Raw genomic sequence first — 23970 nt, forward strand, 5'->3', positions numbered from 1 at the left:
CCGTATCTTGTCTGTGCGACCCTCATCCCCTTCGCAAGCTCTCCCCGAGGGACCGCGGGCTGCAGGCGGTGGCACGTCGGGCGGGTCACGGTCCCCCGGCAGTGCACGCGCGGCACGCAGCCATTGCTGGGAGAATCTTTCCCGTGACGGCCACGACCGCTGCTGCGACGTGGTCTGGGCTCTGTCCCCACAGAAGCTCGCGGCGCCGCCCTTCCCCTCCCGCGCGCCAGGGCTCGGCCTCCTTCCTCCCGCGCGGGGTCCGCCCCGCAGCCTCGGCCTCCTCCGCCGCCGCCTCGGCGCGCCGCGCGGCTCCTCCACCCGGGCCCAAACTAGCGAGGCCCGCCGCCGCCGCCGCCGCCACCGCCGCCTCCGCGGAAATGTGTACACTCCGCAGCGCCGCCCGGGCAGCCGAGTCTCTGTGGCGCAATCGGTTAGCGCGTTCGGCTGTTAACCGAAAGGTTGGTGGTTCGAGCCCACCCAGGGACGGCGGCTCTTCTTTTCCCGAGATGAAGGATCATCCTAAAACTGCAAGCCTGAGATTTTTAATCGGAGTACCTACCATGCTTCTAGAGGAGAGCAAAGGAGTGCAATAGTCTCTTAGTTCTCGTATTTGGTTCCTAATGCGGTTGGGCCCAAAGGTGACACTGCGTCTGGATGGAAAACCCATGGTTTGACCATTTTATTCCTACCCTTTATCCAAGAGGAACTTGCGCGTGTACTTTAGGAGACCGCCCCAAGAAGGCTCACAACAGCGGTCGTTCAAACAGCAAAACCCAATTGCCCACTGATAGGTGAATGAATAAATACCACTGGTTTCTCTCGGAAAAAATCTGGCACCAACAAAAAGCAAGTGTAGGTATTCAATATTGCCTAATCTACTTCCAGACGACTGAGCAGCCTTCCAGATGAAAACGTGCAAAGAAAGAGGAGTCATTTTAAATTATGTGGAAGCAAACCATCTTAAGAAACTATTCAATTAAGCTCTGTTATAGCTTTTGGACAATGGAGTTGAATCTAGAGAAAGATGTTTACCTTAGATTGCTGACCAGAATTTTCCATGAAATTAAACTCAAGCACAAATTAATTGTATGGGTTCTTGTTAAAAGGTCTCAGGTGACATTCTTAACTCTAACAGAAGACACAAATATTTTTCAAGCAGAGGATTCACATACCCTCTGTAAAGATAGAGAATAACATTATAATATGATTGATAACATGATAACATAAATCACTTCTGCCATGAGGTCATTTGTTAGATGCTTTGTCTCTGGGATCTACGCATCTTGGATGGAATTTAGAGACCTAGAAGAAGGAATCGGTAACCGAGTCGCTAGGCTGTCTTTAAGGGAATGTCTTGGCAAATGCTGGCTGATAATTATTAATCAAATAATTGTTGATGACGAAATAGTCTCCATTGCCTAGTTAGGAGCCCAGAAAAAGAAGACACATGGTGGAATTCCAGGCATAACAAGTAGCTCCCGAAAATGTTCTTAGGTAGGGGACTTTCTGATGCCGGTTAAAACACCAAACTACACTCAAGAGTAGATTACAGTGGAAATAACAATATGAAGGGAAAATTAGGTTATGAGATCCTTTACACATGGTTCAAATCTAGTCTAACATTTCAAGATGAGGGGACATAATATTTGCCATCTCTAAAATGGTGAAGACTTAGAAAGCATGTCCTTCTACTTTAAAGCTGAATACATTTACCGTAAGTTACAAGTTCCTTAGGAGCAGAGACCATTTTCCATTATTAATGATCACTGTAGGCTCCAAGGGATTTCCTTCAGGATACACTTCAAATTCCTGAGTTTACCACGCAAGGGCTTTCATGATCCACAGCCCTGTCTCTTACCATGTTCCTTCATGAAAATGTCACATGGTTATATGTGGTTATCAAGGGCTCCTTGAATGGCCGGTGCTGCCTTATGCCTGACGTGCCCTTCCCCACCCCCACCCCACTTACCTGGGTAACATTCGCTGAGGAGTCACCTTCTCATGGAAGCCTCCCCTGATGCTGCCCCAGTCTGATGTAGACACCCCTCCTCTATGCAATGACCACACCACTCCGAAACGGTGAGCATGAATTCCTTGAGAGTGGGGACCAGCCGTCATTCACATTGCTTGCCATCTAGCGTATGCTCAGTACAGAAGTAAGCCCTGCCTTCTCAGGGCATGGTTCACAGAGATGGACAGTCAGATACAAACGCATGTGATGAAGTGTCAGCAAGACAGTGCAGAAACATGGCAGCAAAGGAGGCGCCTCCATAGGCTGCAGTTCTAAGTGTCTCCGGGAGGATGTGAAATGACTTTGAGAAATCTGGACGGGCCAGAGGCAGGGAAGAGGCATTTAAGGCTGTGGAAAATTTGAGACAAGATGGGGGCGGTGGCGGGCGGGTAGGAAATGAGCATAACCCGCATATAAAACAAGTGTAATTCAAGAGGGTGCAGCAGAAATGTTCTTAGCTGGTGGAAGGGTCCTGAAGGTCTAGGGATGAGGTTAGACTTCGCCCTGTAAAGTAAGGGAGTAACTATTATCAGAGGTTTCTGCTTCAGGATAAAACGAAATCTATTTTAGGTGGTTGGACTGGCAACAGTGTGGGGGACATAAGAAATCAGAAAATAGTTAAGAAGCAATTATATTTCACAGAAGAGGCAATGAGGCTGCAGCCTAAGGTGGGTATAGAGAAGGCCTGGGTACAATTCAAGGGAAGATTGGACATGTCTTGGAGACTGAAACAGGAGGGCAGTGCCCGGGGTGATGCCTCCGTTTCGAGCCCGGGTGACCTCATTAATAGATATTGGAAACGTAGAGGGGTCTTAAAAAAAACCTAGAAATAAGAAAAATTATGACTGTCCAGACTCTTAGCTTACCTTATTTGTGACTGATTCTCCGCCGTGGAGTTCTTCTTGAAGCTAGGACCTAATTCCAGAAACCATCTTCACTTTTTTTAAAGTTAAACTTTAAATTAAACTTCATTTATTTAAGTTAAACTTCCCAAGAGACTACCTTCAGGGTTCATGGAGCCCTGTGAAAATCTGAATGGGAACCTGAGGATACTTTTCCCAAAAGATGCATATTCACAGAAAAACATTTGTTTACAATGTACAAGAGTCACGGACCCTCTGAAGCAGAGTTCTTGGCCCCCAGATTTTGAAGCCCCGGCTTTTATTTTATTTATTGGATTTGTGTTCTAATAACTGATAAAGGCCATATCAAATGCAAAGGGTTTAGGTATGGAAAAGCTACTAAACTGAAGATTCTGAGGTAACACAAAGAGCCAGAATAGCGTAATACTGCTGACAAGTCACAAAAAGACACCAGGTTGATTTTTATTTTTTTGTCTGAGCAATTAAGTAGATGTGTAAAATGAGTACTAAAAGACTTGAGACAAAAAAATAAAGCTGCCTTAAGGTTTTAACACTTAACGCTTTATTGTTACAATCTGAATGACTGGATGTGAAGGGCTTTAATCTATTGACACTTTCAGGGTCACTTCTGTGGGGATTTACACCATCAGCAGATAACAATTTGTATTTCCTTGTGAGTTACCTTAAAGACATCCAACAAATTGCCATATTTCAGTTACACCTCATAGGAACTGAGCCATTTTTCACTGCTTTTTATTTTTTAGTAAAAACAAAACAAAAGTTATTGTCCATCAAAGATGACTCAAACTAGTTATTTCCAAACAAGTAAATCAAATACACACTTTCAAATAAGGAGATTCTCAGCTACCCTACTAATAAACGAAGTCAGTTATCATATGCACATGTGAGGATGATGATAGTTTATTTATGCATAATTGAACAATACATTCACTTATATTTGAGTACAGGTCTGATCATTGAAATTCACTATAATAAATACTATATAGGTGAAAGTGTGCAATGGATAAGGCCCAATATAGAACTGAAGTTTTAAATATAGAATTTCTCCATTAATTACCAGGTGAAGGGATTCTTTGCATCACAAGTTCCATGGCCAGTGGGACATCAGTTTACAACTGCAAATGTTTTCCCATCCTGCTGAATAGGCCTGGTTTACATTGCCTAAGGGCTGAGGGGAACATTAAATATCAGGTGAGTTGCAGAGACACTTGAACCTTCTCAGCATATTTAGATAATCTCTGCCTCCCAGCTCAGTGGGAAGGCTATAATAAAGAGAAAGCTTGGCAAGAGGGGCACTTTACTAAGATGTTAAGTGCCTGCAATAACTAAGTGGAAAACGCATTTTCATTTTGGGATTTGATGGATTTCACAGGATTCCTTTCCTCCTTTTGACCTCTTGCTTCTGTTGGTTATATTTGATTTTCTATTATTTTAAATTTATCCAACACCAGATTTATTGTCATTTTAGTGCCTTTGCTGTCTTGCAGAAGTTAACAAGTTCCTTTTCATGGATGAGCTGTACTCAGATGCACCCAGGTGTGCCTTTCAGTCCCCCTTGCTTCTTTTGTGGTTTCCTGAGGGAAGTCGGGATGTGGTTTTCTCAGTAGTGAAAAGCTATCAAAAAACAAAAGTTCAACAAGTTGAGTTTAATGATTTAACTGGCTTTTATTTCTATTTCATGAATCGGGCAGCATCTCATCTATGAAATAGAAGGGTGCTCCAATGAGCTGAGCAGAGAAAGTGGGCTTTACCGGCACAGAAAAGCCAAAGAAAGCAGAAATAAGGAACAAAAGTGGATTGGTCATTTCAAAGTTACTTTCCCTGTAGGGGTAAGCAGAGGGGCCTTCTTATCATGCTGGCTCAGGTTGACTGGGCCCTTTTGATTGGTTGTTGTGAATCTTTTGGTCTTTTTTGGAAAATTGGTCCATTTTAAAGTTCAGGTTGATTACATGGCACCTAGCACAAGTGACTTCATTCTAGCTTGGTCTGGTCTGTTGGGCCTAGTGCAGGAACTTAGTCCAAAACAACAGCCTCCCCAAAATTTTACTTAACAAAGCTTAGGACCAAAGATAGAGTCCCAGATAAGTTCACTGAGCAGGCCTGTTTGGAGCCCACAAACCATGGAGCTCTTTACCTGTGGCAGGGGTGCCCACACAAGAAGTTGCCTCTGGACACTGCTCAGAATAATGTCATTTGCTTAAAGTCACTTCTCTGGGATGCTTTCTCTTATCCACCAGATTTGTTCCATGTCTCTCCTGCCATGAACATAATACACGTTTTTTTGGCCCCCAGACTCTAAGGTTGAAGAGACCAGTCCATTGTGTGTTGTTTGCTTTTGCAATACCCAGAAAAATTCTCTAATAAATTGTATATTTTCCCTTTTATACTCCTTTTCTGACTTGAAGGGGTGGGTGCATTATTGTGATATGGTAAGTAGACAAAAAATGCCTAAAACTAAATAGACTTTCCTCCTTGCCTTTTTTTCTTCTGAAAAATTAGTTTTGAATCATTATATTTACACTTTTAAATTGGCATTTGATAATAGATCGTTTACAGTTTTTCCAAATAACCTCAACATACTAAGGGAATTGAACATTTTTTAATAAATGAAGTATAAAAGATATGTGAATGGTTTACACTGAATGGTTAAAGAATAGTGACGGTTATTCAACAAATGGAACAATAAGTTTACTATTTGGAGAAAAACAGAAAAAAAAAGAAATCTAAACATTACAGATCAAAATACATTCCAAATAATTAAAGATTAATACACCAAAAAAGAAAGAAAAAGAAACCTAGTTGTAAATATTTATATATTTTTGGGTGGAAATAACCCTGCTAAAACATAATACCAAAAGGAAAGACTCTAAAGTAAAGCTTCTATACGTCAAATCATTAAAAATGATGGTCAACTGGAAGTCCAAATTGTCAAATGACAGAGAGTTTAATATCTTTATACTCAGAGCTGGTATAAATAAGACTCCAATTCAACCACCGCAGGACTAAAGGGAGGCCCACAGAGCTTGTTCAGACACCTTGCTCTGTCTCTCCCTTCAAAAGATTCCTATCTTGCCTCACCTTCCAAACTGCCCAAGAGGCCAGTCCCATGAAGGATACTACAATTAGAACTCACTGTGCTCCCAATACCCTCTCCCCAAGAGATCCTATCATAACCTGTGCTCTGTGTATCTCTGTCATCCTATGAACCCTAAGCCTCCATTCAACTCCAATAGCCCACACCTGTCCCGCCCCCAATCCTCCTGCAGTACCCTCTGGAATGCATGGTCTGTCCTGGACAGGACCTCCCATGGCCTCAACAACTTCTGTCAATAATCTCTCTCCTGACGTTGTGCTAAGTGAAATCTGAATATCTCCTTAGAAAACAGCCTCCTCTACAGACCTGGCCAGTGGCTCTTTAATCTCCCAAATACTATTAGGCCTGGAGATGGGATAAGTTCTTCCTTGTTGCTTGTTGCTATTTCAGCCACTGTCCTCCCATCCTCCTTACAACCGTCCAGTGCCTTTAAAGTGAAGCCTTTACACTGAACTGCCCGCTACTGCTCCTGTCGCTGTCATCTGCCATTACGTGTTTTCCGCCTTTCCTTGAGGATTTTGGCTCCTGACTGTGTATTTCTTCCTCCCAGAACTCCTGCTGCCATTCAGATGACTTTGCCTTTCACAAAGACAATCCATGCACCGTCCCAGCCTCTTGGTTCCTGCATCTCCTCCCTTTTCATGGACTCTCAGCTAGCTTTGGCCGTGCACTTTCCTTGTCATACTTCGCACCTCATCCTCACTGATGACTGTGCTATTTCTAAAAGCTTAATTTCAAGCACACTACTTTCTAACCAGCTTACTTCCTCCACAAGTCCTGGTATTCTTTGAACCCTCCTCCAATCCACTGAACCTGCCACCACTTTTTAACTAGCACCCATCTTGTGTCTCTACTTGTGTCTTTATCAATCACTGTAATCATTATATTGACCTTAATTCATTTTCTCCTCTGTCCCACTTGCCTGACAATTCCTCTGCTTTGGCTGAATCCAGCTTCCCACTTACTCTCTCTGTCCTGCACCTGAGCAGCTAAACATGACTAGAGAAAATAAATCGCAATTTTGGCTGGTCTCAGTTAAATTTACGACCATAAACCTCAGGTGGGCTCTAGCATGACCTAGCATGCCCACTGCACATCCCTGTTTAGTCAGACTTGCCTTCCTCAATCTTCAATTCCTCCTCCTCTCACACTCTAACTGATGATCTTACTGTTTATTTCCCTGAGGAAATAGTTAGAAAAAAACTTTTTCATTCTTTTATCACCAGTTCTAACACATATACCTGTTTACTTCGTCTTCCCTAGTATTAAAATGATAAAATCTGGCTCGTAAGGTCAAACCCTCCTCCTCTTAAACACTAGACCCCATCCCTGGAGAAATCTCCAGCATCTTCCCCTTCTCTCAGCTACAGCATCCGTCTACCTCCCTCCATGGCAGACTCAGGTGTACACATAAGCACATAATGTCTCCCATCTCAAAAACAGTAGCAAAAACCTTGAACTCACATTCTCCCACCAGAAAACATTTCAAAAGCGTGGGTCTGTATCTTCACTTTCTCACTATCCCTTCTCTCCTGAGCCTGCTCTCACTTATATTCACAGCTCTGCTAAACTGTCCTTGTTAGGTTACCAAGGCCTTCCCTACTGCCCAAACCAGTGGGTCAGTTCTTAATCTTCATGATACTCTACTTCTCAGCAACATCTGACAGATAATTGCCCCTTCTTTAAAAAAAAAAAAAATGTCCTTCCTTTGATTTTCAGGACACCACACTCATCTGGTTTTCTTCTATCACACTGAATATGAACCATGCATTTATAATTCCCAAATGAGTATCTCCAGTGTCTGCCTCTGATCCATTGTCCTACAAAATTATCTCCACTTGGAAGTCTACTAGGAATCTCACACTTAACATACCCCAAGCTGAATTAACTAACCCCCTTTAAATTCTTCCCTTCCCAGGCCTGCCCCATCTCAGTAAACAGCACAACCCACTCTCTCAGGCAGCAAAACCTGGGATTCATCTTTGACCCATCTTTCTACCCCACATCCCATCTATCAATACATCCTGTTAGCTCTACCTTTGAAATGCAATGGTAATTCAACCATGTTTGAACACCTCCACGGTTCACCCTAGTTCTATTCTGACCACCTGTAGTCATTCTTTGTACTTCAGTGATCCTTTTAAAACTCAGACTAGATGTTAACCTCTTGCCTGAAACCTTCCAGTGTCTACCTGTTAGACTCAGCATAGATAAAGTTGTCACTTGTGCCCACAGTCACTCAAGATTTGCTGTCTGCTAACCCCTTTAATCCCATGTTCTAACTCTCCTGCTCATTCCCATGCAGCCACATTTGCCTCTTCCCTGGCCTCAATCATGTTGCTATGGTTTGAATGTTCCCCCCCTGAAATCCACATGTTGAAACCTACATCCCCAATGTATGAAGAAGTGGGGTCTTTTGGGAGGTGATTAAGTCATGGAAGACTCCGCCTTCATAAATGGGATTAGTGCCCTTATATTAGAGGTTGAAGGGCGCACTCCTGGCCATGCTGAGTATACAGCAAGCAGCGCCATCTATAAAGCAGAAAGTGAACCTTTACCAGACACTGAATCTGCTGGTGCCTTGATCTTGGACTTATTATCACCCAGAACTCTGAGAAATAAATTTCTATTATTTATAAACTACTCATTCTAACATGTTTTTTTACAGCAGCCCAAGTGGACTAACACACATGCCAAGCACAACTATTCTCATGACTTTTGCTCTTCCTGGTCACATGGCTAACTCCCTAACTTCACTCATGTCTCTACTCAATCACCACCACCTCCAAGAAAACTTCCAAGTCCACCCAACCTAAAATAGTTCTCCCACTCATCTGCCTTTTTTCTCCATAGTATTTGGAGCCATCTGACATTATATAGTCAATTCTTATTATTTGCTGATGCCGTATGTGTGAATTCACCTACGTGCTAAATTTACCTGTAACCCTAAAAATCAATACTCACAGTGCTTTTTGTGGTCATTTGTGAACAACACAGAGCAGCAAAACATTTGAGTCACTCAATGCTCACATTCCCAGCTGAAGTCGAAGTCCTCAACACTCCACTTTCCCGTTCGAGCCTTATACTGTAAACAAATGTTTTTGTTGTCTATTTTGGGCATTTTTTTGCATTTTTGTTGGTGATTTGACTGTTTAAAATGGCCCCAAGGGCAATGCTAAGTGCTGTCTAGTGTTCTTAAGCACAAGTGGCTGTGATATGCCTTACAGAGAAAAGCTTCGATCATGCCTCAGCTATAGGGCTGTTGACGGTGAGTTCAATGTCAATGTAATCAATCGATATAGATTAAATATGGTGTCTTTAAACAGAAACACACAAAAGGTTATTTGATTGGTGGACAAAAATGTTGTGACCATAGGCCCTGCAGAAACCTAACGCTGTATTTCTTCTAGGAGCAGTTTGGTATCTGTTAATTCAGTGTTCATAGCCAACCCCTTTAATCCCATGTTCTGACTCTCCTGCTCATTCCCATGCAGCCACATTTGCCTCTTCTCTGTCCTCGACCATATTGCTCTGACATAACTGCTGAAAATGACAAGAACCCACTGATAAGAGTATGGATGTGTTGTCCCCTCCAAAACTCATGTGGAAATTTGATCCCCAATGTGGCAGTGTTGGAAACTGATTTGAGTCATGGGGGCGGATCCCTCATGAATGGATTAGTGCTCTCCCTGGGGGAGGAGGGATTAATGAGTTCTCCCTCTATTAGTTCCCGCGAGAGCTCGTTGCTTAAAAAGACCCTGGCACCTTCTCTCTCTCTTGCTTCCTCTCACCATGTGATCTGCTTGTACCTGCCAGCTCCCTGCCACTTTCTGCCATGAGCAGAAGCAGCCTGAGGCCCGTGCCAGATGCAGCTGTCCCAGAATTGTAAGCCAAATAAACCTCTTTTTCTTATAAATTACCCAGTTTCAGGTATTTCCGTTATAGCAACTCAAACGGATTAATACACCCACCATATGTATATCCTATTACCACCTAACATTATATATTTATCTCCTTGTTTAGAAGGCAAATTCCTAAAGGGCAAGAATTTTTTATTTTATTGCCTTAACAGTAATCCAGAAATACCTGTTGAATGAATAACAAGCAAAAGATGGACAAGAATTCCTCAAAGAAACTCAACTGGGCAATAGTTACAAAAAATGTTCAGCCTCACGAGTAATCATGGAAATGTAAACAAAAATAGCCGAAGCTCGTTCTTCACCCATCAATGCTACTACATAGTATTGGTGAGGGTTCAGGGAAGCTGGTCATGCAGTCATTAAAAGACTAAACATGCATATTCTTTGACCCAGCAATTTCCACTCCCAGAAAATAAAACTTGGATCTGTGCAAAAAATCTATCAACAAGGATAATTGCTGCAGTGAAATTAACAATTGCAAAACAGTACAAATCGCTTCAGAATCTAAAAGGATTAGTGAAACAATGGTTATCCATATAATGTAATATTATGTAGCTATTAAAAAAGTTGTCAAAACTATGAGATGGAAAAATGCTCATTCAACATTAAGTAAAAATAAATCATACAAACAGGTACAATATGATTTCATTTTTATTTAAAATCTATATGCATAAAAATATTAAAATGTTTGCAGTAGTTATCACTATAAGTATTACAATGGATGATCCAAAATCATCTTCGTGTTTTCCTTATTTTCCCATACAATAAATATGCATTAATTTGTAATCAGAAAAAAGGGAGGGGGAAGTATGGGAGTAAATATGACAAATAAATTATGAAGTACTCAGTCTCTGGCAAAGTATTTTACCCAAAACCACTGACGGCCACCCTTAAACCTCAGTAATTACTATCAGCTCAAATCCCTATAGAAGTGGTGCTGCAGGGGTGCCCAAACTTTCAGTGAAGCCTAAGGTGGAACATACATGGAGAAGCTCAGCACTTCTAACTGCTGTGGTAACCACTTTACTCATTCCCAGCTCTACAACTTACTAGCTGTGTACTGTTCTCTTACCTGTAAAATGTGATAAAAGCATCTACTCACAGGAATGCTGAGGTTTAAATGAATTAACATTTCATATAACATTGCATATTAACAAACACATAGCAAGCCTTACAAGCATTGGTTATTAATCTCTCCCAAAACAAAACTGTTAAGATGGTATCCCACTTTGGTTACAGAAATAAATGTCTTGGGGAGAAAGATGGTACTTATAACAACATGTAGCTTTTAGTACGTTATTGAGAAAACACAAAATTTTTCCTGTTTATTGATCACTTAACATCACTCAAAGTTCTATTAATAAGATTTCCTGCCATCTTTTGTAAGGAGAGAAAGGAGACAAGCGGCATGGAGGAAGTTTACATTCCGTCGCACCCTACTGGTATAAGAAGCAGGCTGAGACTCTTGTGTAAGACCACAGAACCACAAGCGAAAGTGTCATGCATTCACATACAGTATACAACTTAAGTGTGTATAAACTAGTGTTTTTCCTGAACCAACAACATAACCAAAATTTAAAATCTGGAAATTTAATGCACCCAAATGTACAAACTGCCAAAAACTAGACACTACTTTTCAACTTCAACATTTTGAAATCTTCATTCTCCTACAAGTACAAAATGACACCACCAACAACACATTCCTAATGATTTTAATTTGTAAAACAGATTACATGCTTCAAGGACAGAACCAAAGGTAAAGCCTTCGGTAGCTGACATTTTGTTCATGGTATCACACAAGGCCAGTGTACAAACACTACCTGAAAACATAGTAAGTTTTTCTAAGAGGAATAATAAATATTAAACTAAAAAGATTTAACAAACATTCAACAATTCTCAAACAGATACTCATCAAATTGAGGTAAGTCTAACGTGTCATTTGCTAAAGAACTTAATTCAGAAGTAGAGAAAAACTCATCAAAAATATTGGTCTTCATGGAACTCTCCAAGTTTATAACGCAGGCATTACTTGTCAGTGCATCTGGCTGAACCTCATGTTGATTTTTCTTGGTAGGGCTGCAATAATCATGGTCCTGTCTCAGATGTGTGTCCTGGGGAATATCATTTAATTCACTAGGTACTGGTGCTGGGACATGGTTATTTCCCATTTCCAAATACCTAAAGTCAGCTTTCACATTTTCTGAGAGCTCTGTTGAAATAACAGCTGTAGGAGATAACAGCTCTGCTAAAATTTCTTCATGAGTTTGACTACTGTAGGGGGAAGCACCAGGAATAGTGGTGCATCCAGATTTATTATCTGCAATATCAATTTGATACTGTAGTTCATTTAACAAGTCTTCTATTGATTCACAGTCATTTGGAGATCCAGAATGGGGCACGTGTTCTAAATTTTCACTTGGAAGTGCTCTACTTTGGGGAGAAGACATAAGAGCAGCTAATTTTTTCTTCTTTGCCTTTAGTTTTTTTAGAAGTTTTAGACGAAGTTTATGAATCTGACCTTCAACTGAGTCTCCATGGCTTGCTGAAGAAACGCCACCTTCATTTCCTTGAGAACTGTGGTCAAGGTGAGCTCCACCTGAGGCGCGCTCACACTTCAAAACTTCAGCATTAGCAGCATTAGCAGCATTAGCAGGAGGAGCAGCTGGGCCACCTAGTGATGGCGCTTTTGGTGGGGGGCTGCTGACTGCAGGAGGCTTACTTGTAGACCTACGAGCTTTCTTGGATACCTGGTTAGACTTTTGGTTTACACCTTTAGTTTTAAAGCCACCAAAATTATTTGCCCCTTTAACTGAAGGCTGTAACTCAGTTACAGTGTTTCTACTATGAGCTGAAACACAAGGTGGCATAAAAGAAGCACCCCTGCTTAGTAAGCCTTTAACCCAACTTCCCACAAATGGTTTCTTCTGATTTTCTTTCAGAGACTGACTCTGTAATGACTTAGCTGTCATGGTTTGAGAACCTGCTGCAGTTCCTTTTTTCTTCAAATTAGATACCTTACATGGACCATGTTGTTCTGATTTTAATTTCTCAGTTTTTGGTGTAAAGAATTGTTTTAACTCAGTGTCCTTCTCAATTTCTACTGAATTCACTCCCTGTGTAAGACCAGTAGCATGAAAATTATTCACAGACTTAATAATTGCAGTATCTTCTGTATTCAGCTGTACTGACTGCATGTCTGTATTTACAACTTGAGATGGAAAGCTTAAATCCACAAATTTGTCTTGGATAAGCTTTTCTTTAAATGGAGCTGATACTAAAGAAAGCATTAGTGGTTCTTGCAATTGCAAAGTATTTGTTTTGACAATTCCTGTATTTTCTGCCACAGGTTTATTTTCAGATAGGAAAGTTTCAGAGTTAACCTGAAAAACTGAGGCAGTTTTCTGGACAGTTTCTTCAAGTGTCAAAGGTAAACTATTATTGTCAACCAAACCTTTTGGACTTGAAAGTAAATGATCTCCATGAGCTACAGCCTCATCCTGTGGAGGAGTATGAGGAGCAATGGACACGTTTGTAGGGTGAGTTACTAGGAATGTTTCAGCTGAGGCAGCATTGCCCATGGAACACGACGCTGGAGATACTGGTTCCTCATCCCCAAAAGGGCATTGATTATTAGTCTTTTTAAGTGGAAGGCAGGCAGCTTCTTTATCTGTCACCTGGGATGTTCTTTCCCAAATAACAATATGTATCTCTGAAGCAGGAACTTTAAACTTCTCATGCCTCTCGGTATGTGGGCCTTTTAAGTCATCGCATTCCAGCCAGCCTCCTGGGGATGGGAAAGACAGAGAGGAGAGAGAGGTCAGACGTTCAAAACCACCATCCTAGGTTAACTTTTCTCTGGCCTTAAACTGCTGTACATCACTGAATACCTACCAAAGGAGAACCACTCTAAAACACAACCTTGTCCTTGTCACCATTCTTCTCTGCAAATGTTAATGTCCTTATTTGGATAACAATAGTTATAGCCTAACATATTCAGAAATTTGAAAACCTGAGGCAGTTTTTTGGATAGTTTACACTCTTTCTAAAATACCTACAAAAATCAAGACAGACATTAAACTCTGGGACTAGAATATAGCACTGCCTAATTTATCCAACATTGGAAAATAGAAGTTGTTTCACATGCATGAATTCTCAAGATAAATGAAGCTTGTTACCTCAAGTACCAACATCTGTTTTAATTCTTTTTTGATTTCTGAGCTTCTGTTTTGTCATCTGTCAAGTGGGAATGAGAATATGGATGACAAAGAAAAACTTTAAGGACTAAGAGAGGTCTACGGCATTGAATACCATGGACAAGAACTGCGAAGACTCCATTATTAATAGCAGCTTGGTCACTGGCAGTTATTTTTGTCTGCCCAATTTCAGTGGTGTGGTAGGAACAGGAATCATTTTGTAGCGAACTAAAGTCTGAAAGAAGAGTAAGAAGGTAACTTGTTTAAAATCATTCCTTAAAAAAAAAAAAGGACACCCATTAGGATGGCTATTATAAAAACAAACAAAAAAAGAAATAACAAGTTTTGGTGAGGACGTGCAGAAATTGGAATCCTTGTATATTGCTGGTGGGAATGTAAAATGGTGCAGCTGCTATGGAAAAGACTGGAGGTTCCTCCAAAATTTAAACATGGAGTTACCATAGGCCTAGCAATTCCACTTGCAGGTATACACACGAAAGAACTGAAAGCAGGAACTCAGGTTCCGTCCACCAATGTTCACAGCAGCATCACTCACAACACATAAAAGGTGGAAACAGCTCATTGAGTCCATCAACAGATGAATGGATAATACATACAATAAATTACTATTCAGCCTTAAAAAAGATTTTAATCTTTTAGCTAAATGCTACAACATAGATGAACCCTGAAAATGTGCTAAGTGAAATAAGTGAAACACAGAAGGACAAATAGTGTATAATTCCCCTTAGATGAGGTACCTAGTACAGGCAGATTCATAGAGACATACAGTAGAATAATGGTTACCAGGGGCTTGCGGGGAGGATGGAGAGTTGCTACTTAATGAGAAGAGTTTCTGTTTGCCATGATGAAACAGTTCCGGAAGTGAATGGTGGTGACGGTTGCGCAACACTATGAATGTATTCACTGCCCATGAACTGTGCACTTAAAAACGTTAAAATGATAAATTTTATGTTATGTATATTTTACCACAATAAAAACAAACAAACAAAAAGCATGGCTAAGAAGAAAGGTGGCTAGGTACTGACAGGTGAGGTGGGGCTAAGGAAAGGTGCACTTATTTATATTTTACTTACTACCAGCATGATAATTTAGGAAAAGCTAACCACAGGCCTGGATGAGTAACCACTTTTAAATAATCAACAATTATCTGTGCTTTTATTACTGACTTTTCAAAATAACCCATACTTCTACTATAAATCAACATCTATATATCTATAAAATGAAAAGAGATACAAAAAGAATAATGTCATGAGAATTATGGCAAATGCGTAGCTTAATCTATTTCTATGAATCCAAATAGATTAATAAATCATGACGTCAAATACTATACTTCTTATAAAACATTTTCTATTCCTATGATTAAAACAGTGAGCCCCCAAACCACTATATTTCTTCTAGGGAGTATTATTTTAGAAAACACTGTTTTGGTAGAGAAGTAACAACCAATATAGTGTTCTTTAACATTGCAAAAGTATGTTTAGAGACACTTAATCTTAAATATTAAAAGTGCACTAAGTTTCCCTTTTCCTGATTCATGCACATCCATCCTTTTTGAAAAAAGATTTCTAAGAGACACACAGTTCACACAGATGTGACAAATCTATCAGATTCACTTTTTAATGCTGAGAAAGACCTTAAGCGTGTGAGGGGAAAAAGAGGACTCTGCAACAGGCTTCCTATAAGGAACTAATCTTGAGGAACAGGGAAAGTAATGAAAGAAGAAAGAGACCGACTGGTCAATTTCTAAGGTATCATTAGTGGCTAATTAAGAACAAACAAAGGTCTAAGACCCATCAAAGATTTAAAAAACACTCCCCAAAGGGAAAAATTAAAAACAAGATTAAAATATTAATTAAAATATATCTTATATAAATAAAGTAAAACGAGAGCATGTTACATAACAAAAGTATGGATTCTTTGTTAAGTCACAAAAAGGAAAACAAAATATACTCAGAGATCTGCTAACCCTCCACATACACAAAGACAAAACCATTCACTAAGTATGTGGTTTATGTATCCATGCGGTTTATGTGAATACACCATCATCAACTACCTGAACCTACTATTTCTCATTCTATACTTATTAAAACTTTGAGAATCTTTTGTTTTCCTGTCAGTGGTTCTCCACCACGACTGCATAGGAGAATCACCTGGAGGGCTTTTAAAACAATACTGATATTTAGGCCCAGTCCCAAGACGCATTCATTGGTCTGGGGTAGAGCTTGGAAATTTTTACAAGCAAACTAAATGATTCTTATATGCTGTCATGGTTGGAAACGATGCTGCTCTTGAAGTGGACTTTTCATTCCCTGGAATTCAATAGAAAGTGAAAATAAGTTGGTTGATGTTATTGAGAACTACTTCTACCTAAAATCTAAAACAGGGTAAAACTTTAAGGTAATAATTACATTTATAATGTGAGTTTCAATTTGCAAAGTACTTTTATAATACAGTATTGTGTCATCCATACAAAACATCCCCGGCAGGAAAATATCAAGTATGAAAAGTATCCAAACAATAGAAAATGCTTATATCAAAGTGAGCCTTTACCAATGGCCTGATACAACACTGTAAGGAAATTGAGTTGTCTTGTCTAAGACAAAATGAACACTACGAGAAAAACAAACCCAATAGTAAACCACATTAGACATGGAAGAGAAAAAATTCCCCAAATTCATGAACTATATTTATTTAGTATTGTACTGAGAAGTTCAATTATTTAAATAGGGTTTATCTTAGCTGTAACTGTTAGCAAATTATGGATTACAGATATTCTATTTGACTATGATAGAAAGCTACATAGTCTAATGTTTAACAGTCTTAGAAACATGTTTATTTTTGTATTGTTTATACTTACTAACAATTGCAAACTAAGCTAAATGTATTTGTGCTGTTCTTTCTCAATTAAAAACCTTCAGTATAATTCACTTTTTAAAAAAAGTACAAGGTATTTAAAAAATTAAAATTCCCACCATTCGTTTTTCTACATTGAACATATATTACTCATGTAATAAAAACAAAAAATAAAAGCAAAGCTATTAAGTGAGAAAAGCAAACTGTAAACCAATAGTAATATATGATCTCATCTTTTATCTAAAAAAGAAATATGTGCCTGGCTAGCTCAGTCAGTAGAGCAAGAAATATGCATATGCACATGTGTATACCCATAATATGTGATATAAGAAAAGGAAAAAGTAAGGAAAGATACTAAAATCACCAAACTTTTAATAGGAGAGGGGAGGGGCAGAAGAATTAAATGCAAAGACAAGAATAGAACGAGAAGAGTCAAGACAAAGTTTATCTTTTTTAAAAAAACAAAAAAACAAAAAACTAAAGTTTAGTTTCCATGCCTATTATCATATAAGAGAACATTTAAGCACTTACCATGAGTGTCTAAAATCCATGTTATAAAATGACTATTTGCTTGGTACTGAATTACAGAAGTTATCTGATAAAGACAGCCTTCAAAAGAAAATGCATAGCGCTGCAAGTCATTCTGTGGTAAGCCTTCTACAAAGTGCAACATGAATACAGGAGATGTTCTGTGGGGGACAAAGGCAAGAGAAGTCAAACAAATTTAATGCCATGTGTCTGGTAATACAAAAGATGGTCTGAAGCAAACTAGTCACATATAATACTTTCAAGGCTAACTGCACTAATTTTTCTTGAGCACCTCCAGATGTGTGCCTTAATTAGAAATGTAGAACTCGCTCTAAGAAGTACGTAACACTAAACCCTTTTCAGAATGGTATCACTGACAGTTGGAAGCCATCATGCAATAAAACTCTAACACAGACCATTAAACAAAAATTGCTCTGGTAAGCGACAATGCTGCTTTGGCTTAAAGAAGATCTCATGGTAGCTACTCTGTAAAATCAAAAGAAAAAATACAGACCTTTTAGAATTTTCTTTGGTATCAAGTGTCCAAATTAACTGCTTTTATTAGGTGGGGTAGGTAATATGTGAAACAAAAGAACCTAAGATATTCAAATAAATATTAATTTGGCCTATTTCTCTCAGTTATCTCTGCAAGTAGAGCAATTTATTCAAATTAAAATTTCTACTTAGGAAAAGTTTAATTTTAACTAATTAAACAAGAAAATATAACATACTGGTTGATTTACTATAAAGGTCAAAACATCCATAATTTCAAAAATACTTTTCACCATTAGAGCATAATGCTGAACCAGAAAGCAGAATCCAAAGATGGGCCTAAAATAACTGAATTTAACAAAGCTCTCAGGATTTAAGAAAAATGTTGACTATCCCTTTTCCCAATATTTAAACAGCTGTCAAAACTTACTTAGCTTATCAAAATTTGTTCAGCTGAACGGAACTTGAATCAGTGTCCAAAATGCAGATTATTTGGACTGACGAGGGATAATTTGTAAATTACTCCTTGTCAATCATTTCATTAGAGAATAATCAAGTCCTCAAAATTTAAGCACTTATAAAAAAAAAAGTCCTGCAAACTATCTATAAGACTAAACTCTTACCCATTTTTTTAATCATACCTATTTCATTAAACCTAAGATGTCACTGATTGTAAATGTAGCACTATAAAAAAACACTGCCAATTAAACAATACCATGCCATAAATTTTTAAATGTATTCTCATTTCAGATATGTTAAAATGTGAAGTGTATGTCTCTGAATCAATGATCTACAGTAAAATGAGTGATGTATTCTCACAGCTGGATATGCAGTGCAAGCTTTTGGCACCTGCCTGATTCTTTAATTACTAATATTTAGTTCCCTTGGCTTCATACAATACCTTTCAACATAAATCTTGAGGGTAGTTACTAAACAATCTCTTGTTGATCCCTAGACTACAAAACTTCACTGATTTCTGCCTTTGTGTGAGTTTACACATGGAAAATGTTTTTAAAACTACATATTAATATGAATAAAATAATGCATGTAAAACCACCTGACACATTTTTACATTTTGTACATTCCAAGCACTCTCAATGATTCTTTTACAAATTAGTAAAAGTAAAACCACCAAGACCAAAACCCACACACAGCACACTTTCTTGGATGTAATAGATACTCAAACTCCAGTTGAATACACGTAAATTCCCTTAGATAACAAGAAATTACTTGTCAGAAACCTCCAAAGCCTGCTTTGAGATCCAGATAGGGCAGAAATTTGATTTTCTTATCCAGCAAAAAAGGGATGACAACAATCAGAGCAATTACACAAATTTTAAAACATCCTCTTAATTATACTAGCCTCTCTCTCCAAAAGATCAGTTAGCACACCAAGGTTATCTAGGACTTAATGGGAGTGAAATGATACAGAGCAGAATCATAATTTTTTAGTTTTACTACCATTTCACCCAGAGGCAAAACCCTCAAAATTATGCTATAACTACTTTCTATAACTATGAAACATTGTTTTGTAAGTTCCAAATGCCAAATAAATTCCAATCTCTGAGATTGGGATACACCTTATAGTTGATGACACACAGTTGAATACACAACATTTCTTCCATAATAATATATTTTTTAAATGGGTGCAACTTATAAACAATGGCATCTTGGAGTCAATCAAATAATACACTTCCTCCCCTTTTCTTGTTCATTTTCCTCCTTGGTTCCCCTATAAGTCACTGTATTCTTCTACCTGTAATTCCATCTTGTCTCATTTCCAGCCTCTCAGGTGAGGGTAAAACTTTACCTCTAGACTTTGTTCTCAGGCTTCTTCCTACCTGTAATGCCTGAGCGTCAGTCAAAAATAATGATCAGGGTTTAGGAGAGTAAGTTAGGTTCTGCCTTAACCATAGGAAAATTGGGTAAAAAGAATTAATAGAACTGGAACCAAGAGACAACAAGAGATTTCAAGCTAAGACCCATTTGTATTCACCTAATGTGGTGCTGAATTCCTCCTATTTTAAAGCTCTACCCTCAAGAAAAGAAAAAAGAGAGAAATACAGCACAAGGGAACTGTGCTAACCCCTGGAACAGCAGGGGAAAACCGAGTCCTTGTCCCACAAAAAGCAGCCACAGTCTTGCACTAATGGCCTGGAATACAAGTTTTTGATTCTCATCCCAACTTATGTAATAATTCATATTTTAGAAAATGAAAATTTAACAATGTGCATACATGTATATCCAAACTGTATTAATGTAGGTTTTAGGCAGAAAAAAAATCTCCAAATAAAATTTTTACACCTCATTACATTTTAGGGCTATGATATCATTGTTTGAACTATTTCAGCCTCTATGACAAAAAATGAAAAATAAATAAAATAGGAGTAAAATCAGCTATAATTCAAAAGAACTACAAGTGGTTCACATTAGTTGTAACAAGAAAATATATGTTTAGAAAAATTCTGAAACAAGTCAGGCACAGAAAGAGAAATACCACATGTTCTCACTTATTGGAGGGAGCTAAAAATTAATATATAAATTCACACACACACATACACACACACACACACACAAACCGGGGGGGGGGAAGAAGATATAACAACCACAATTATTTGAAGTTGATACAACAAGCAAACAGAAAGGACATTGTTGGGGGGGAGGGGGGGAGGGAGAAGGGAGGGAGGTTTTGGTGATGGGGAGCAATAATCAGCTACAATGTATATCGACAAAATAAACTTTAAAAAAAAAATAAATAAAAAATAAAAATTGTAATTTCCAAAAAAAAAAAGAAAAATTCAACTGCTCAAAGGTTTGCAAACCTTTGGAGGTAGTTCAAGGATCTTATAAATAAATAAAAAAGTATTTTCTGCCAAACAATGAAGATTTAAATAAAGAAACATAATTTTAACTATTTTGTGTATCAGCATTCCACCCAAAATTTCATAGGGGAGATGTACTTTATCTGTTTAAAAAAATGCCTAAAAATCATTGTATGAGACACTTTAATGAGCTCTATTCTATAAGCACAGAACAAAAATGTCTTATCTCTCTTCCTATCACTCCCCTATCCTTTACAAATGGTTATTTAATGAACTGTTAAACTGAAGTTTAAATATATTTAAATACATTTTTCATAAGCCAACCCAGGATAGTATATGACCAGATTCTAAAGACTATGGCAGTAATGACAGGTTTAAGAATTTGTGAAGTAAAATTAAATCTGATTTTAAGTTCTTGGTGCTCCATGTCATTCATCCATGCTTTGAATATAACCCTGAAGCAATTTACCTAAAAGGGCCATATTTGGACCTGCTAGGCATCATTCACCTAATTTATCAATGGACTTTTTTTGTAATGGGAATATGTTAAAGATGTAGATTATCTGAGAGAAGGTGTTCAGGGAACTTACAACACTATTAGCTTTTAAAATCCTGTTTGATTCAATTACACATTGTATCATGATGGACGTAATTACTTTTAAGTTATCCCTAGAAAGTATATTAAATTTGTATCTAAATTCCATTAGATGCCAACAAATCAAGTTATACAAATTTCAAAGCAAAAAAACCACAAAGGACTTATGTAAAGATCTTGTCGTTTAGAATTTAAGTAAAATTTTACATACTAGTTCAATTTATTTTTGAAGAATATAGGAAATGTACAAATTACAAACTGGCCCATTTGAACTCAAAATACATTTTCCACTGAAACACTGTTTTACCTCATGGATACATTTTCAGATCAGAGCATGAATCTTTAATATAAGTAAAGTAACATATCTGTATAATTAAAAAGTATATGTTGCAATGCAACCAATCAACAGATAAAACAAAATAATGGTGTGAGTCTATCTTCAGTGCTGGGACTTGAAAAAAAATCAGGTATAAACAGTTGGATGAAATTATATACACCAAGAAGGCTCAAGCAATCCAGTGGTCCAGTGCAGGATGGCAGACACCCACACCCTGATGTCCTTCTATCTGCCTCATCATCAAGAAAAGCGCTTAAAAAAAGAGGCTTCCTCAATACTTAGATCTCAAAACTTTGACACCAAACAGCCAAGACAGACTACAGACATCTGGTTAAAGAAACCTCCTCTTCCTTCCCACTTTGCCCTCCCACTCAAATGCTACCAAATGATAGTGACGGCCAAAAAAAGAAAAAAGGTAAGAGTCCAAAGAAAAGAAAGGAGAAATAAGCAAACAAGAGGTCAAAGGATATTCAGAAGACAGAAAGCAAATAAAGAAGCGAAAACTTAAATAGCAGAATGGATGAAGACATAAGTGCTACAGAGCCGGCATACTGATGAGAAGAGCTTATTTGTTCCATAGAACCCCTAAAACACTTGATATTTATAGGCAACAGATGCTGTGGAATGTGGGGATGAGGCCCTGGCTAAAAACTGGGATAGTGACTGAAAGTGTGTATAAAGAGCACCCCTGAGCACCAGGTGCAGAGAGGAATTAGTATAGACTGGAAGACTAGCAGAAGAGAGGTTTTCAGGAAAAATAGGGAGGGGGGATTAAAAATTATGAAGCATTTGAGTGTTGGGAATTTATTAATAAGTGTTTAGAAGAGCATTTGGAAAAAATTCACAGTGCATAATAAACTAAGCAAATGAAAACACAAGGCAAATAATAACTCCAGGAAAAGTAATTATAAAAGAAATGAAACCTAACCATTTATATACTTCTTGGCTAGAGAAGGAATACTATATGCATTAATAATGCAAACACTGATTACTGATTTAACCAAATATGTAATCACGTTGGAAGGACAGGGAGAGGCTAAACAGAGATGGAGCCCAGGTGTTGGTGTAAGAACCCTAGTCCTCAACTACTATAAAAGGAGAACAGACTGCATTACAGCAGAATAAGCACACCACTGTGAAATGTCAAAGTAACTACTACCTTAATTTGAAGGTTTAAAGTAGTTGCCTAGAGAGGGGGTGGGGCAGGGACTACCCTGTTTTCCTTTAAAGCCTTTTGGCACTATTAGATTATCTGAGAATTTCTTACTTTAATGAAAATAAACCTCTAGGAAAGATTGTGAGGGGTCTCTGACATATTCAGGGTATCAGCAGTTAATGTCACTGGTTCATTATATCAAATTATACCTCGAAACATTTCCTTGACACAGAGTTAGACTGAAAATGAAGGTTAAAGAGGATGTACACATATGTGAATACATTAACAAAAGACACAAACTGCTTAAGAGGAACTGACCTGTGAGTTTAAAGAGAGGGGGCTTTTGCTAACATTGAAAAAGGTAATTCTGACCAACTTTCCTACTGAGGACAAACAGAAAAGCTGGCAAAGTACAATGAAAACAATACCTGCTCAAGGGCAGGAGAAATAGCTATGATAAGAATGAAGAATTAGCAGGCAGAAATCTGTGAGAAAATGGAAATTCAGACAGATGAGCCCATGGCTCACCTTTGAATCATCTTAGTTCCTGAAATTAGATTAAAGAAATCCCAGAATTCTAGTGATTCCAGGCACTTGACAGAAGAGAAAAATATTGAAGCTTAATATCCTTAAAGGGAGAAAAAAGGTAAAAAGGAAAGACACTAGGAGAGTGAGGCCAGACATCAACCTAACTCAGCTCCTCAGTGGCATTTCACCTGGGACAGTTTGCTTACTGGCCGGAGTTCATGAAAAAGAGAGGCATTTGGCAATTCATAAGTATATGTTAACTCAAACTTCTGAAAGGTAGTTGTAGTCACCAGTTCCAATTCTACACTTTACAAAAAATGTAAATTCACCTTCATTTGTTCTAAAAATTATAAGGCAACTTTAACTCACCTTTCCAATACCATTTTTCTTATTTGTGATTTGTTGCTGCAATTGTTGCAGGGACCAAAATGGGCAGCATTAAGTGGGTGCCACTCAGGGATGACATTTGTAAAGGTGACCAGACTCTTCATACACCTATTTTAAAAAAAGATACAACTGAAATTCATTTATTTTAA

The 23970-nt window shown here is 38.3% G+C and overlaps 1 protein-coding gene and 1 non-coding gene across 4 annotated transcripts in view; one reads left to right on the forward strand and one right to left on the reverse strand.

Moving 5' to 3' along the window:
• Positions 1–412: 412 nt before the first annotated feature.
• Positions 413–486, forward strand: TRNAN-GUU (transfer RNA asparagine (anticodon GUU)). Its single transcript has one exon. It is a non-coding gene; the product is annotated as a tRNA-Asn (tRNA).
• A 10056-nt stretch (positions 487–10542) lies between these two features.
• The window catches only part of USPL1 (ubiquitin specific peptidase like 1), a 35502-nt gene continuing 22074 nt past the window's right edge, over positions 10543–23970 (reverse strand). For all 3 annotated transcript variants that reach the window (XM_063102991.1, XM_063102993.1, XM_063102994.1), the window contains 3 exons: positions 23804–23929; positions 17508–17665; positions 10543–13693 (listed from right to left, as the gene is read on the reverse strand). In XM_063102991.1, coding sequence (XP_062959061.1) covers positions 11796–13693; positions 17508–17665; positions 23804–23929 — 2182 coding nt within the window. In that variant the 3' untranslated portion in view covers positions 10543–11795. The remainder of the gene's footprint in view (positions 13694–17507; positions 17666–23803; positions 23930–23970) is intronic.

Source organism: Cynocephalus volans, chromosome 7 (genome assembly GCF_027409185.1).
Source record: "Cynocephalus volans isolate mCynVol1 chromosome 7, mCynVol1.pri, whole genome shotgun sequence".
Classification (NCBI taxonomy): Eukaryota; Metazoa; Chordata; class Mammalia; order Dermoptera; family Cynocephalidae; genus Cynocephalus; species Cynocephalus volans.